General features: G+C 36.5%; 1 protein-coding gene across 1 annotated transcript in view; it reads left to right on the plus strand.

The window, feature by feature from the left end:
• Positions 1–17555, plus strand: part of bbg (PDZ domain-containing protein big bang) — a 39844-nt gene that overhangs the window by 14034 nt on the left and 8255 nt on the right. The window contains exon 3 of the mRNA XM_028300236.1: positions 8375–8439. Within this exon, the coding sequence (XP_028156037.1) occupies positions 8375–8439 (65 nt within the window). The remainder of the gene's footprint in view (positions 1–8374; positions 8440–17555) is intronic.

Raw genomic sequence — 17555 nt, forward strand, 5'->3', positions numbered from 1 at the left:
ATGAAAGCGGACGAAAAGTTTAAAAATAAGAAAATTAAGTAAAGATTTGGATTGATGGTCCAAAGTTTGACAATAACTGATGAAGTCCTTGATCGAGAGAGACATTGTGCCACTATTTTTTGTAATGTTGTAGATATTTTTGTACTGTCTGTGTTAAGTTTTGATTAATTAACAATTAAGGTTAACATTTGCAAAAAGTGAGTGATTAGGCAATCTTCATAAAATTAACATCAATTACTAATAAATGAAGTTGCCAAGGTCGTCGGTTATTTTTTTCCAAATGCATTTTAATGCCATTAATTCAGTTTAAAAGGCATCAGAATCAGGCTATTGACTTAATTCCATTACTAAAAATAAGGAGTTCCTGAGTAACTCTGACGAAAAAGCAAATTCCAAATACTTTAAAAGGCAAACCATACTAAAAAGACTCGAAAATGCTGCAGTAAATGCAGTTGTAAGTTATTTCGTATAACGTAAGGTGTCGTAAATACATGTGACACTAAAAGGAAGATTCCGTTCTCGGAAACAAAAATTTAAATTGGTATTTGGTACAATATTTGCCATGTTTATATGATGTAGTAGAAGTGCGGTGGTATTGCATTTTGCATTATAACTTTGACATTATTTGTAGGTACTACACTTACGATTGCTCCGATCTTGATCGACCTATATGTATCCTGAAAATAATATAAATGTTTATAAAAGGAAACTCGGTAAAAAACAAGCAGAAAGATTAATGTCATTATTTTTAGAAATACTAAATAGCAATCAATTTTAATTTTCTCAAATTAAGAAATGTAACCTAGTAAGTATTTTTTAATGAAGATATTGCTATTTTGCAAGAAACTTGCAAGAGTATTAGTAAGTAATGTACGACATAGGTTAAGGATCTTGTGAAACAACTATGACTGTGACTATGACTCTACTTGTATTTCGATATAACTTACCTAATAAGCAATTGACCGACTTTTCTCAGGTTTTAATAACGTCACAAATGTATTCGTGAAATGACTTTTGAGAATCCGATGTCAGAGGTCATTTTGGGTGTATTGGTTAATCGCCAACTGATCATTAGATATGGATTCGATTATATCACAAGCTCAACCGTCGGGGAATCTTAACGAGCGTTGCCGACTGATTTGCGTCGGTTCTACATTTTGATCATAACCACTTGTTTTTGTGCATAGACGCTGGTAATGTTCACGAAATGACCCACTTAATGGCATCTGAAAGAGAAAACATAACCATTAACGAATGCGGGACAATGGCAATGTGAACTTTCGGTGTTTTCAATCGATGGCTTGATAAAATTTAATACGTGTAATTTAAAGTGAATGATCGTTATACTAATATTGTTCTGTGCCAGAATGCGGCTGGGCGTGGCCGTTGCATTTAACCTATTAGAGCGCGGTTTTGTTTCTTATTAACGTGCAAGTCACTGCGGGCAAGGTGACGAAGCAGTGCTCGAGGTCGCACATTCATGTGTGCTCTGTAACGGGCCATCTTCTTAGTTTTCGAAGCATTCTGTGTGAGTACGCGTTCTAAATTATACGTATACTGTCTCTACATTCGGACAAATCTTTACGAGTAGTTCGTGTTTGATCAATTTCAAAAGCGCTTCTAATGCCGATATTGCTTTCGCAAATGAAACTGCGATTTAATTACACGGAATTTGCACACTCATTTCAGCGATATTTCAAATATAGCCTAAACCTAGAGTTTCTGTCTTGCATCGCCTCGCTCGCTCACAGTCTTGATCAAGAACGATTTCTTGCGGTTGCATGTTAAATCATGGGCGCTCAAAGTTTTAGACGTTATCTTACATTATTGGTGGCTTAGATTATCTGGTATTAAGTAGGTTGACTGGTCTGATCTCCGCGTGTATTGTCGGCTCGGCGATGCTCGGCCGCGGGTAACGGTATATTCGCCGCAGCCATCGGCCCTGCAGCACTCGAGCGATGTCTCTGCAATCCAATACATCTAATACTGTTACTAAATTTATGTTTTCTTTCTATACATACTTTCACTCATGTATGATGATAATCACCAGTATCTATCACTGCAACGATGCCGATATTATTTTCTTAACCACTTAACACACATTTAGCAACGGAATGAAAAACATTATTTGAAACAAAATAACGTGTTTTGTGATTGTAACGATACCAAATTATATCTTTTCATCGTAGAACCGTTATTGATGTTCCTATCTCATTCATTACAAAGATTTAACTGCATTAACTGATGATTGCAATTAAAGTAACTATAATTTTCATTAATCGCCGAAGTGAAAAGATAACGTTATTGCAGAAATGCGGCTGCTAATAACGAAGTAAACTTACTTGAGCATTCGTTTAATTAACGGCAATCGATGTTTTTACAATGTAAGGAATTTCTTAGGGTGTTTGCACATTGGGCGTTTTTAATGCGCGTTTAAAATGGCCTGTCCTATGGTGTTGTCAGAATCTTGTCAAGCGGACGTGCGCTTATGATCCCGAATACCAACCATAAGCCAGATAACGAACATACTGACTGACCCAAATTGGTTCGTGTGGACGTGCATGAAAATGTATATGGGCATTGGGCACTTAAGAGATTGTTTGTTGAAACGAGTACACACCTACTTAAAAGCTTAAAATAATTAACTGTCGTAGAGCTTGCGCTTCAAATGACGCACAGTTTGTATACCGCCTTACACGAGGGCGGAAGTCGCTGGGGGCGCCTTGATCTTCTACAATTTACGTTCCATGTGTGTCACACACTTCAAGAATGTCATAATACAAATTTTCTTTGAATTAGAGACTGTTCCTAATTCCTCGCGGTAGGTATACATTGCTATTGTTATGGAAATAACGCTCTGGCATAAAAACTAGTCACCAGTCAAACAACAATACCTACTGACTAGTAACTGACATTAGGACTTGTATTAATATGTATTAAACTTTTTGCACGTAGTCTACGACCATGTCATTGGTTTCCATAAATAAATCTCTACCGGTTACAACCAGGGTTAGAAGGTAGTATTCATGAATAAAAATTAATTTCTCTACAGTTGTTCTGTTAACTTTTACAACATTGCAATTAAAATGGATACCGTGCGCGTAGATAATGATTGAAAGTTGGCATACAATGCAATGAAAAGCGCGTGGGTATCGTCTGCAAACATTACTCGTCTAGGAAATATCGCGAAGTGACGTTGCGGTGACAATGGCACGTTTGACCCTATTCGCACGCTCGTCCCTGTCTCCATTATCGACTTATTCACTGCCCTGTTTATAACAGGGGCTATTTAGTTATTTACACATTCGGAGTAGCTCAAGCGGCAGGCGGCCGCTAGTGGTAACCCAATTAGTTTATATTCTCGTTCATCTAGCCATTACAGGGGAGCTGTAAAAATCTGATACAACCAGTGTAACAGGCCTAAGGTAGAGCTTGCGGACACAACTTATTGTAATGCAAAAAGTCACTGCCACGTCTTAACATAAATTTAATGCGTCTATTGAAAACAGACAAGTTTATATAAACAAACAGAAATATCTTTATTGCGTTTTAAAATGTTCAGGATTGAAATGTAGAGTGCTCGCGAACGATGTCAAAGAACGTGTAATGCCAAATAAGTTCTAGATTCAAGGTAAAACATGTTGCAAAATATGCAAATTCACATAAATTCTCTCCGCAATAGTCGTCTAGATGTTAACGTAAACCCGTCTCGTATAGTTTATTTGAACGGGTTGTGTAGTTATAAAATTGAGATCAATCTGTATGGCGCATACAAATAAAGCGTGTTCGTTAGTGGCTGCCTTATATTATGTGAGGGCATACGTGTACGGACAGGCTGCAGATAATGAGCCCTGCGCGGTTCTGCGAAGTGTCGCGCTAACGGGACCGCTCGTCCCGGCCGCGCCACCCGCAACCCCCTACGAGACCAGACACCCACGTATTTTATTATCTCATTATATTTGATCGTCATCTCCCACAATTATAGACCAATGCCTTATTTACGACAGAGGCTGCGGCCTAATGAATTCACACATTTAATTACCAGTCCACGAACGGTTAACGTCCAGTTGAAAGGTTTTTTGTAGGTTAATACGATGTCAACTACGAGTCATCGTACAGAGATGATAAATTAGTAAAAAACTTGACCGGCTTCTCGCCAATGTATGGATGTAGAATAATCACATATTAATTACTACAAAACAATATTTGTGTTTGTGTGATGTTCTTTTTATCCAGAGAACAAGACTGTCCAGTCTCTGTGGGAAATAATTCACGGGTTTTTTGTTCTGTGTTTGTGTTGATATAAATAAACTGGTTAGCATACCGAACGCTTTAATGGTGTGCTCGTGTGGGAGGACTCTTCTTATGAATTTAGTCAGTCAATACTAGAGCAAACAAGTTTCTCGATTGCCAACGAAAGGTTTTTAAACTGTTTCTGTCTGCTTAGTTGAACTGTTATTATCTGTTTATGCTAATACGCTGTAATAATTATGTTCGAGCCGGGTTGTTACTCAACCACTCTTATTAAAATGAGCAACGTCGAAATCAATACGTTGATTAAATGAAGGTGAAATCAATTAGTAGTAATAAGTCGAGAGAAATCTATCGAAGCATGCATTGCCTTTCATGGCCTCAAAACTATTGGAACAAAAGGGAAGGTTGCATTTGCACTGGATCGTAAATACCGGTTTTGCTAAAGCTTTAGGTGATCTGGTAGCTCGATGTAACTGAATAGCGACGTGAAGGTTTTCCGGAGAGTGACGGGCGCGGGTCCGTGCGCCGGCGCCGAGGAAAGAGGGCCGCGGGGAGTCACGACGCGCTCCGCCTGGCTAGCCTAGGCCTCGCTACAACTTGCCTTTCGCGGATCGCTTTGTCTTTTTTGCCGATCACAAGTTTCAAGTCTATAAACGCTCGCGAACCACTTTAAAGTCCGATGAGCAACTTGTAGAAGGCCGGTCACTGATTCTAATGTGCCTGAAATAACCTTCGCTATACGAACGATCGATTTGTTAAAAACAGGTTGTGCATCAAGATTTTGGTGAAGCTGTTGACATTCTTAATACTAGCTGCGATGCCGGCGGCGGACCCTGACATTTCGATGAGGCGCCCGATGACCTGCATTCGAAGTTATTCGCTGTAAAATGTTTCCGAATACATTCCATTAATGTTTAGTGCGCATTTTTGTTTTAATTGAATGACTGCTTTGCGCAACGTATGAATTTATCATAGCGATATATCGCTGCCCAGTTTGATTCTAAATTCATATACTACCTGAGAATACTACCTAATTTAATTAACTATTTATTTTAATAGAGATAATTATAAATGATGTACATTTACGGTTGACAAATTAATAACAGTTAACCACAACATGCGTGTGGGCAAGCAGACACAAGACATTAATAACAAATCAATAAATATCTGCTCACGCAGTAGGTATGTCATTTAATAATTAATTATTTCTATTTTTATTGCTAACAGAAAAATATTAAATTTAACTAAACTCAGTAACAACAGTTTTTTCCATAAGAGAAGATGAATATGGACTCATTCTTTGCAGTCACGTCAGCAGAAAGTTAAAGATAAGCCACTCCGTATGTTACCTATGTGATTAAGTGTGTCTGAGCACTTTAATTGTTTATCATAAAAACCGTTTTATAAAATGCATTAGCTGTTGTATGCTACAGTTTTAATAATAACATGATGTGGGATGTCTGTGTGACACAGACCGAGAAATAATTATGTAGGTTTACAAATTGATTTGTCTTTTAATTATGATATCTATTTTGTTCACTAATTACGTGTAGTTGCTTGATGCTTCGTTAATCAACAATTATTTTTATTTTAAGGTAACATTGGTAACACATTTATCATGTTTTATAATATGTATAACACGTGTTTCCTGTAAGGTGTCAAGTCCAAGCCAGGTGAAAGGTGAGGACCACATACCATGTATGTTCTACGATTTTTCGTAGTTTAGAAGTTATCGTTAATTTTGAAACTTTTTAATTTTTTTTTGATCTGATGTCTTATAGGCCATATCAAAAACGCAAATATGCTCATCAAAACGAACAAATATTTGAGAGTTCAATAAAAAACCCAATCAAGTCGCATGCATATCATCGAAGAGCGTTAATTTATATGAGCAGGTTAATTACGAGTTTTGCTGTTTAAAAATTCATCCGATTAATGAGCTCATTTGCCCCCATAAATATGCCATCTAATGAGATCGGAACCCCTTATGTGTGACACGAGTAAATTGATGTGGTTAATGACATGTAATAAGGAGTAATCATTGTCGGACGGAGAAATGCTTAAGACGGTGGCGCTTCAGTAATCGTCGACATTAAAGAAATTGGACACCCAAGAATGTCTGCATAAGCGTCATTTAAGCGTTTATAATGTTCGCATTTTAAACTCACGTAAGCAATATCAGTATTATAATATTTAATGTTTTAATTTTTAAGGAGCGAGTCCAATTAAGTGCAAATAATGTAACTTTTAAATACTTTTCTCACTGAGAAAGTCAACAACTTTAAAGAATAATAAATACATGGGAAATGATTTAAAATAACAATGAAGCCTTACTTCTAATTTATAATAAAATGTTTTGTACAAGTTGTACCAACATAAATGACAAAAAATGTCTGGCAACATTACATTGTTTGATTATAAACACTTTAAATGAAATAATTATCTAATAATTGAATGTTACTGAAACACGGTCATAAAACTAGATATCCTATTTGTTTCTCATTTAGTTAAACTAACTCTACTAATAATTACCAATTAATTGGTTGCACGTGTTTTAGTACAATTAAATAATATTGAAACTATCCACCAATGTAATATTATGTAATAAATATCGATAATTAAGTTTATATAACTTAAGTTATTTTCTTTGAAAAAAAAAAAGATAAATAAAATAGCTTTAAGCCTCATTAGAAGATTCTCGCAAACAACGTTTTTTTCAATTGTCTTTATTTTTCTCTACAATAGTCGGTACTGTGTGCCTACCATGAGTTTACGTTAGGTGTGCTCGCTAGCGACTGCGTAAAAAAATGACATTTAAATGTATGACATATTGTGCAGCGCCCCTAGCGGCTACTTTCAAGAAATAAAATCTTCATAGAATTTTTTGACGTATTCGCTAGCGAGCTCACCTAACGTAAACTCATGGTAGGCACACTGATTGTTATAACAAATACCACACAAATGTACTACACTTTATTCCGCTATTAGTTACTTACTATGAACCTGTCATTTTCTAAGGCCAACTAAACCTGGGATTTTGTGGGGTTAACGATTATGTTCAAAGCTCAGTGGAAGTGCTGAGTAGAGGCGGGTGGCGGTGCACTAATCGTCGTTATTACAGAAATTGGTCACTTAGCTTAAGCTGAATTGCGATAAATCACTAGCTAGCGACGCCGGCCGGTGACGCTTATACAGCTACGCCCTGCAAATAAAGCACTGACGCTAATTTTGTAATTTTACTTATTATGCCATTGAGGTTTACGTTACAGTGAGTCACTAGGCATAATTTAAATGCATAAACAACGTCCGCAAACAATACTTAAGATATAAATCAAATTAAGCTAATTTTAAAGTGTTTATGTTTGAGCGTTAAACTGGCTATTAGTGGCAATTTACTAATTATATTATTATATCTATAGCTCTACTCTAGGCTTAGACCTCACTCGGATCGTAAATCGATATGTGCTAATAATTTATGTAATTTGTTAAGGGCGTGGTGTGGCACAAATTATTTTCTTTCGAGTTTGAGTAGAGTTGATGACGATAAGTGTAAGGACATTTTCACAGGCTACACTTTATAGGTATACATCGTTTATCTGTAGAATTAAATTCGATAGCTCTAATTAATTAATCTAACGTAAGGCAATCACGGTGCAAATATGAAGGTACTAGGTACTTACATAGATTATCTCAGATAATTTTCACCATATTCGTTTGTTATTACGAGTCGAGTTAAATGATTTATCGACATTGAGGATTAAGTACTCAACAATTTAAACCTAATCGAACTAAACTTTTAGATGCTAGAAATGGATTAACATTATCTACAATTATACGAGTTTACCTATTTTTACCCACACCTGCATGTGAAAAAGCAAATACTAAGGTAAATAATTTGATGTGATTTCAAATAAGACCTAAGTTTTTCTGGTACATAAAGCTACTTTCTAAAAAGTTTTATTACAAGTAGGTAGTGTATTTTCTATATTAAATGTCCTTATTATGCAAGTCACGATTATTTACGAAGGCGTTCAATGCCTGTAATTTAGCTAGCACGCCTATTTCCATTATGTAAATTTTATGCAGGTATTTATTACATATTTGCATTTATTTGTTTCAGGAAACCGATTGCGATAGAAAACGAAACGAAAGATAGAAAAACGTTCGAGAGGAGCTTTTGGGAAGGTAAGTGTTTATGCGCTACCGCAACGCTGACTGATGATTATTATTGAGAGTCTGCATTATAAGGCCTACATTATATATATAACACTGGGCTCCATAGTTCAGTAGATGAAAAATAATTATCAAGAGAGATTTTGAGATTACCATAAGTTCTGAGTTCATTTTCTAGGCTGATCACACGGCAGTAGGTAGGTAGGTGTGGTAGTAGTATTGTATGTTTATAAAAGATTACTTCTTGTCCGCAAATAAAATATGATCTCATGCATGTCGGATTATTTATAAATTCTGACGGGTTATGACCTTTATTGTTACAGTTCACATAAATGAAAAATACTCAATCATATAATTGTGGCGAAAAATCTGTCTGGAATATACAGCGATTCTTTAATTAATAAGTATATCACAAATTATAATGAAATATACAGGTACCATGTGGATCTTGTTACACCTGTAAAACTTTGGTTAATTAAAAACTATACATGAAATAATACTAATCCTATAATTACAGTATCCGTCCATGATCATATCGGCGGGTATAACCAACATTTTGATTGGCTGACGTAATTCCAAAGCTGACCACAGATCACATAACTGAGTCAGCTAAGAATGATTTACAGTCAGGAAGGTGTTTTAATATGTATGAAATTAATTTCGCTGAAGTAATATGTATAGTTTCTAAAATTAGGTAGAGTAAGCTACCGCAACTCACAAGGTGGACAAGATGCCCTTATAAAGGTTACAGGAAGGCGCTGCATGCAAGTTAACGAAAGTTTGTGAAAGATTTGGCACAACCTCAATCACAATAAATTATTGTACTTGCTAATCAATTAGTTTCGTTTAAGGTCAAGTGCATCATACTTGCAAATGTGTCGTTAGAATTCCGATAGAGTCGTAGGTTGATAATAATCGTAGTAATCGTGCGCACGCGCCAGTATTAAACGCTTAGCATATGTAATGGTCCCGCCTTGGGAGTCCTAGGGGATATCGAATGCAAATGATTTTATTGTTACCAATTACACATATATTCGTAACGGTTATATTAAAAGTTATATTTAAATGTATTTACGTCAGCCCAGCTTGAGCAGACTTAGGCTGAGTTGCACCACCTTATTTTAACCGTCACAACAACAATAACCGGTGCTATGTATGGAGTTTGACAGATTTTTGACGTTTGTCAAAGTTAAAGTAAGATGGTGCAACTGGTGCAAGTCACCCTTAATAGTATAAATATTTAGGAGTACCTTTCGATTTTGCCCGTCACTTTGCCTTCAGAATTCAAGTATTTACTAAAATTAATTATGCAAATATTCGTATGCACCTGGTTGCAGTTATTTGACCTTGTAATCCTCTTATTTGTAAAAAAGAACCTTATGATTAAAATATTACTGAGAAACGAAACTTCTACCCTTAATATAATTTGCGGGTAAAACTAGTGAAACATGAATCAGCAGGAACACATTTATTCATATTTAATGCTCTTATACGACTTGGATATAACTATGCAAGTATGCAACTCCACGTCTTTGGGAATGTATACTGGTTTCCCATTCTATTTGTGACCATCATTACCTGGTTATGTAATTATACAAATTATATAACTGGATATAAAGACACAATTATATAAGCGGACTTGAAACCGTTACAGCCTTAAAGCACGGAGACGTGCTCGACAGACAGACGACCTGTTTGAAGTTATGATTCCGCTATTAGATGCAGGATGGCCATGGATGGTCTATTACCTTCGAAGTCAATAGGAGAAACCCATAGAATAGGCTACGTACGATTGAACTGATGGTGGCGGTGGACGATGATGACAACCATACATCTAATTATAGGAATACCATATAGTTTGTAATAACTTTAGTCATTAAATCACACCAAGGTACCAGTTGTACTTAATAGCGATAATTATTTAAAAATTGTTAAGAAAAGTTAACCTTGGTGGTTTTATAACTGTGAAATAAACCGTTTTTAATTATCCAATTTTAAAAATGTCCGCGCAAGCGCGTATTAAGGCCATGATTTCCCAAATTGTCGATATTTGACCGNAACTTTAGTCATTAAATGACACCAAGGTACCAGTTGTACTTAATAGCGATAATTATTTAAAAATTGTTAAGAAAAGTTAACCTTGGTGGTTTTATAACTGTGAAATAAACCGTTTTTAATTATCCAATTTTAAAAATGTCCGCGCAAGCGCGTATTAAGGCACGCCTCTGCAAACTTGTTTCGCGGGCACTATTAGAAAAAGCATAATCGTTGCAAAATTATGTTTATGTAAATTTCTTAATAGTCGTCGTGTTGTTGAACCCATGGAGAAATTGGATATTTATCGAATTCCTATCATTTCCATATTATGTATAGTATTATAGCTGTGTTGAAATCCTTGGGTCGTTGTGAAAGTGCACCTTGCATGCGCGGGCGCTGCGGACGTTGGTCGCACCTGCTCATTCTTTGCACATGGCGTAATGCAGTTTCGGCGCAAGCTTGGACTGCATTGCGGGGATGCCTTCGGACTGCTAAGCCTTTGAAGTGCCACGGTCAATTATCTCTCTTCCCTACTTTGTTTCCATAAATATTTTATGAACGCTTGTGGGATGTTACTGAACTCGCTGTGACAGATGTGCGACAGGTAAATTCCTTTGCTCGCTTCCTATTCGCATTACTTGTTCGAATAAATTAAATGTGGATAACCGAAACCAGATTTTAGATTCTGAGACAAAATCTAAACAATCCTTCAATAATATCCGGAGGCTATTAATTAAATAATTAATCAAATCCAAATCTCAGAATAATTTTACCTGAAGCATCATTAAACTCCCACCTAATGGCATATGACAAAAGATCAAGGAATAATACTTTGATTTAATCAATCTTGGATTAAATCATCAAGCTAATTGCTTAAAAATGTGTATTACCTATATGCAACTAAAGTCAAGTCAAATAAAAACTAAAGTCAAGTCAAGTGCAGCTTGAAAAAAATACAGCATTATTTTTGTAAGTTAAAGAAAATGTGACCATGTAGGGCATCGTGCTCGGCCCAACGCGGAACTTACAGGACAATACCTTATTATACCAGCGCGTATAAAGCTTTAAATAAATATTTTGATTGCGCAAAATACCAGTCACTGGGAATGTGAGTGTGTATTTAAATTCTTTGTTTCGCCTGAAACGAAATATTGCAATCATAAAGTGTGCTTACAAATGAATTCCCTCGTGGAAAGTATGCCGGACAGGCTGGCATCCCGACGTCATGACGGCCGCGACCTGTCCATCAGCTTTCATTGTTCGCCCACCGCTTTGAATGCCACGGCATCAATTTCAAACACTCACTTTATGAATCGAAGTCGTTTTACGATTATGTGCATGACTCTCATTCATTTCGATTACCCATGTGGAATCATTTATTGGGTCTTCGTTTGTGAAATCAAGATAATCCTCAAGTCAAAGCATTATTTAAAGTTTATAAAAAGAGTTTTATATTAATTTAAAAATAATGACCGAATAAAACTACACAGCTGAGGATGTGGGCTACATTCCTCGCTGAATGCCTCTGAGCGAGGAGAGCTTGGTTTTACATTTCTATTTTTAGTGTTATTATTATCTAAGTAATTTTACTTTAAATTCCCACGTTTAATGTTCAGCCATCTTTTGAAAGTTGATCACACTTTTTGAACCATAAACATTTAAGGTACCTTTTGTTTGAATGTATTTTTCTTTTACTACCAAACCAAATTCACGTTTTAAAACTTTTTATAATTATTGCAATAATACTAATTACTGCAATAACTTTTTATAATTACTTAGGTAGTAGGTACCTATCAAGAATCTCCGAGAATCATCGAAAATTGACATCCCTTTACATACATGTATTTTGACAGACTTTCTTTATTTGTAGCACAGTTGAATAATCAATGTAGTACAACTATTTCTGAGTAAAAACAATGATTGTAGTTTAATTATACAGGGTGACTGGAACTGAACCCGCCATAGCTAATACGCGTATAGAGGAGGTCATTTGCTACTTATTGAACCTTACTTTCGATGGCTAAAGTTTTATAGTTTAGAAGATATGTCAATTTTTATAAATTTTTCAGATTTTTCCGAAATTGGACCTAAAAACTGCTTAATTTTTTTTTCTCACATGATTTTAACCGATTTTTTTATCTGACACTAATATCGAATAAACTTTTAGTCAAATAAAATAAATTTCAGATCCAGATAATGATTGAATAACTAGTTACGAGCCGCCAAAGTTCAACAAAAGTACAAACAACGATAAAAAATTCAAGTTCGAATTCGATTTGAAAAAAAACTGATACTGATAATGGATTGCCAATGACCTTAAAAAAATCTCTACTTTCTCTTTTTTCCAATGATATATCACACGTAGTAATTAGATATTGAAATTTATTAAAAATTCAAAGTTTATGGAAGAAAATGGAGTAATAATACGAAAATTATCCATACAAAGTTTCTTCAAACATCTCATATTTTCTGCTATACTCCTTTTCATAACTATTTTTGTGTGTTTTTTGAAAAATGAATTTAAAAATAATAATCACATTATGAAGAAAAGAGAATAAAACAATTCAAAATCAACTTTGTATGGATAATTTTTTTATTATTACTCCATTTTCTTCCATAAACTTTGAATTTTTGACAAAGAAGAACGGTCATCTGTGACCCAGGCCCGACAGAAACGAGCCATACCTCAGTTTTTTTGTCATGTCTTAATTAGTTAAATTATATATTTTTTATATTCGAAATCTATGTATAACACCAAAATATTACCCTTTGTTTTTGTTCAGGCGCTATACAAAAACTAATACAAAATGCCTATTTATCACCAAAATTGGTAAATGTATGTACCTAAATGTCTATTACAGCTGCTATGGAATGTATCTAGGTGACCTGGAGATACAGCCGGATTATACAGGGTGGAAACGAGAAGTCACAAAATCCAAAAATTCAATGTTACCAGCTTCCATAATCTATAACCTATTATTGGTACCATTTGAAAGAGCTCGTGAAGCACTTTCAGAATCAGTAACTAGTTTTTCGATATCTTGTATAGTTTAGAAGTAATCGAGTGAGAACACTTATCGTTCCATGTGTATAACAACCCTGTATAAACCGGCTGTATCTCCAGGTCACTTAGATATGTTACTGTAAAAGCTCGAATTGCAGTAAATCCTAAGATATTCCAGTAAAACCTAAGATCTACCAATGTCTAATGGTAAATGTCCCAAAAGGTTTGCGATTCGAACTCTTACCACCATTTCGTTGGTAAATCTTAGGATTTACATTAATGGCACGGTAAATTTTGAAAATGTATTCTACTCTGCCGTCACCACACGGCTAACGGCATTTGTCACCAACCCCTACTCTTCCCGCGGGTGTCGTAAGAGGCGACTTAGGGACTACACATCAAACAGAGAATGGGCAGCAGCGCTCTCTGAAAAACATCAATATTTTAAACTGCGATCTCCAACCCGCCTGCCAAGCGTGGAGATTATGGCAAAACCCTCCACTATAGTGGAGGAGGCTCATAGTCCAGCAGTGGACTGTAAAGGGCTGTTGATGATGATGATGAAATTTTGAAAAACAAAACATGTCATAACGTGCTCAGCGCATCTCATCATCAGAAATTACTTCCATTGAAAAAAATCGAATCTATCTTAATATTGAAGTTGCCCTCTTTGTATTTCTAGTCGCTCACTTAGTAATGTAGTCGCACGGACAGAATTTTAATATCTAAAATGGATTAAACATAACCCACTTTTTGTAAGCTCGTTCTGCATTTGATTATATTAATCAATATTCGTCATTAAGTTAATTTTTCGCTTACTCAAATTCATACCGCTCAAGTTATTAAAACAGTAAGTAGGTATGCCATCATCAGTCGCTAAGTTATTTTTTAGTCGATCGTGCTATAATTCCCCATTAAGAATTACTCATTGTTTTATTCCTAAAACCAACATCTACCAGCTGACAGAGGTAAAACCTAGCATATACTGAATTCGAACGGTAAAAGCTCGAAAAAATCGTCGTATTTTCAGAAATACTTACATTTACCAACTCATGTCGGTAAATCCTAAGACTTACACTTAAATCTTAAGATTAACCGTAGTTCGAGCTTTGACAGTAACAGATACATTCCATAGCAGCTGTAATAGACATTAAGGTACATACATTTACCAATTTTGGTGATAAATAGGCATTTTGTATTAGTTTTTGTATAGCGCCTGAACAAAAACAAAGGGTAATATTTTGGTGTTATACATTGATTTCGAATATAAAAAATATATAATTTAACTAATTAAGACATGACAAAAAAACTGAGGTATGTCTCGTTTCTGTCGGGTCTGGGTTTTTTTTGTATGGGACGTGACCGTTCTTCTTTCAATATCTAATTACAACGTGTAATATGTCATTAGAAAGAAGAGAAGCTAGAGATATTTTTAAGATTATTGGCAATCCATTATCACCATCAATTTTTTTTTAAATCGTTTTCGAAGTAGAAATTTTTATCGTGGTTTGTACTTTTGTTAGACTTTGGCGGCTCGTAACTAGCTATTCAATCATTATCTGGATCAGAAGTTTATTTTATTTGAATAAAGACATATTCGATATTATTATCAAATAAAAAAAAACTGTTGAAATCACGCGAGAAAAAAATTTAAGCAGTTTTTAGGTCAAATTTCGGAAATATCTGAAAAAAGTATAAAAATTGTCATATCTCCTAAACTATAAAACTTTAGTCATAGAAAGTAAGGTTCAGTAATTAGCAAATGACCTCCTCTATACACATATTAGCTATGGCGGCTTCAGTTCCAGTCACCCTGTATATGTTAAATTATGAAAACGGAAACCACAAAAACGTCGGCATCAAGTAGAGAGTTGCTGTCAAAAAGCGCTGATGGTCTTTTACTTATTTGGTCGCCATTTAAAATTGCAAGTCTTGGAATTTCCTTTAAGGATGTAACAAAAACCTTTAAAACGTTCAAGGTAGGGCGGTCTAACCGTCGTACATATAAAGTCGATTATCATAAGCGATGGCAGGAATGGTTGAATCGTTTGACGGATTCCAGGGGGAGCGAATACCTGCACAGGAATTCCAATGGCATTACCTATATGATTTGGGATGATAAACACCATTCACTTTACGAAAGCATCTCAATAAAAAGTCGCACAAACGAGTCCTTGTGCTCATGACGATTCAAGTTTAATAATTATTGCGGCGACAACTCGTTCACATTTTAATCGTTTAATATTTTCTGTTCGTGAATGAACCGGTCATTCACTCAGGTTCTTTCCCAGGAGATGGTAATTAGAAATTCCATCTTCACAGTTTCCGCTATGCTAATATAATTGTATGTGTGAGTTTTTGTAGAAAAAGCTAGACCAGCAAGCGGGTCACCTGGTGGCTGATTTACAGATGCCCATTTTCTATTAGCACTGAACAAACAATTTTGCGTAAAAATCGTCAGATAGGTATTATTATTACTTACGAGTAGGAGGTAGACGAACTTCTAGTATGTGGGATGTGTGTATTGGAGTACCACTTTGTGAGTTCTCATAGCCATAACAATTGATATTCAATAAAATTGTAACAGTTCCACCTAATCTAAGAAAACATTTTATTTGCAACCGAATAAAGTGGTACTTATTACAATAGACTCACAATGGCTTATTTAATTGGCTAAGCTTTGGCTGGCACGACTATTGCGATACCACTTGGATAAGACAAAATTGAGAAGATGGTACTCTTTGGGCAAGAGGTCGTCTCGAGCACAATGCTCTCACAAGTTGTTTTGGTCGGAAATCGGCAGATGATCACGTAACAAAACATTGAAACGTTTTGAATTAATAAAAGCTGCCCGACGACCTTTACAAGATACAAATGTTGTGGTTATGACTGTCTTGTCTTGTTCATATTACGTAAGACATGTCACTGGAGAAAGTTAATTTAGTTTTGAAAGTGAAATCGATTGCACTTTCATTCACTTATCCATTTTATACTTTGGCTATTCGAGCCATCGATTATTCAAAAGATCCCAAAAAGGTGTTGTCAATTTATTCACATCTTCAGACAAAACAATCTTATTTAAGACTCATTAAATTAAATTACTTCAAATTCACGACACGAAACGAATATTGTTATCTACTCCTTTTGAGGAACGGCTATCGATCGAGACAAATGAAATCCAGTCTTAGAAGTTTCCAGTGGCCTAGCTTACGTACCGGTATTTTCTTGTTGCATATATGGACGTTGTTGTATGAGAGTTTAATAAAAGGACGGGAATGTAAAAAAATGTGCAAACAACTCCGCAAACACGTCGGGGCAGTTTAAAGGCCGCGTCCGGATTGCGAGGGGCGGCGGCGGAGGGCGCAGGCAACATTCCAGCCTCCCGCGGCCGCGGCGACGTCACTCCTCTATCTACCTACGTGCAGCTCGCCGCACTACGCGAAGCTTCTTGTTGCTTCATCGCAAAATTCGAAAAGCGCGTCTGAAATTCCGCATACAGATCCCGGATCTTAACTTGGGGAGGACAAAAGTGGCTTTCTCTACATCGGAAGTAGGGCGCGATGAGCATGGCGGGCGCCACGACCCTGACATCTGTGGTGCGCACACCGTCTGCACTGCGCGAGCGCTTACGGTCGCCGCCCCCGACGCCTTTGAGCTAAAAATAACCTAAGATTTACCAATCGACTGCTTACTAAACCTAACCACACAGCATTGAAATTAGAGTACCATCGTTAAGTATGCGTGTTGTAAGGTAGTTCTCTTGGGTTATTTTTGGATTTTGAATGTAAGCTACCATCTTGGTGGACTAGCTGTGGTAGAGTTAGAATTGAGGCTCGGCGAACAGGCGTTTGAAATGGGTGAGGAGAGGGCGCCGCGGCGGGCGGTGGGATGCGGGGGAGCGTCGCGTGCGCAGCTCGGTGTCCGTCCCTGGCTCGGAGCAACGCCCCCGTCAAGGGCGGCGACGCTGCAAATTTCTGCAAGTCCACCGCGACTCAGTGCATCGCGCCCCGCCGCGGCGGCTCCGCGCACGCCGCTCGCTACTCCGCCGTCCACCGAAGCACGCGCACACCACACGCACCGCCCTATG

The sequence above is a fragment of the Ostrinia furnacalis genome, unplaced genomic scaffold, assembly GCF_004193835.3.
Source record: "Ostrinia furnacalis isolate ACB-3 unplaced genomic scaffold, ASM419383v2 OfSCF0710, whole genome shotgun sequence".
In the NCBI taxonomy this organism is placed as follows: domain Eukaryota; kingdom Metazoa; phylum Arthropoda; class Insecta; order Lepidoptera; family Crambidae; genus Ostrinia; species Ostrinia furnacalis.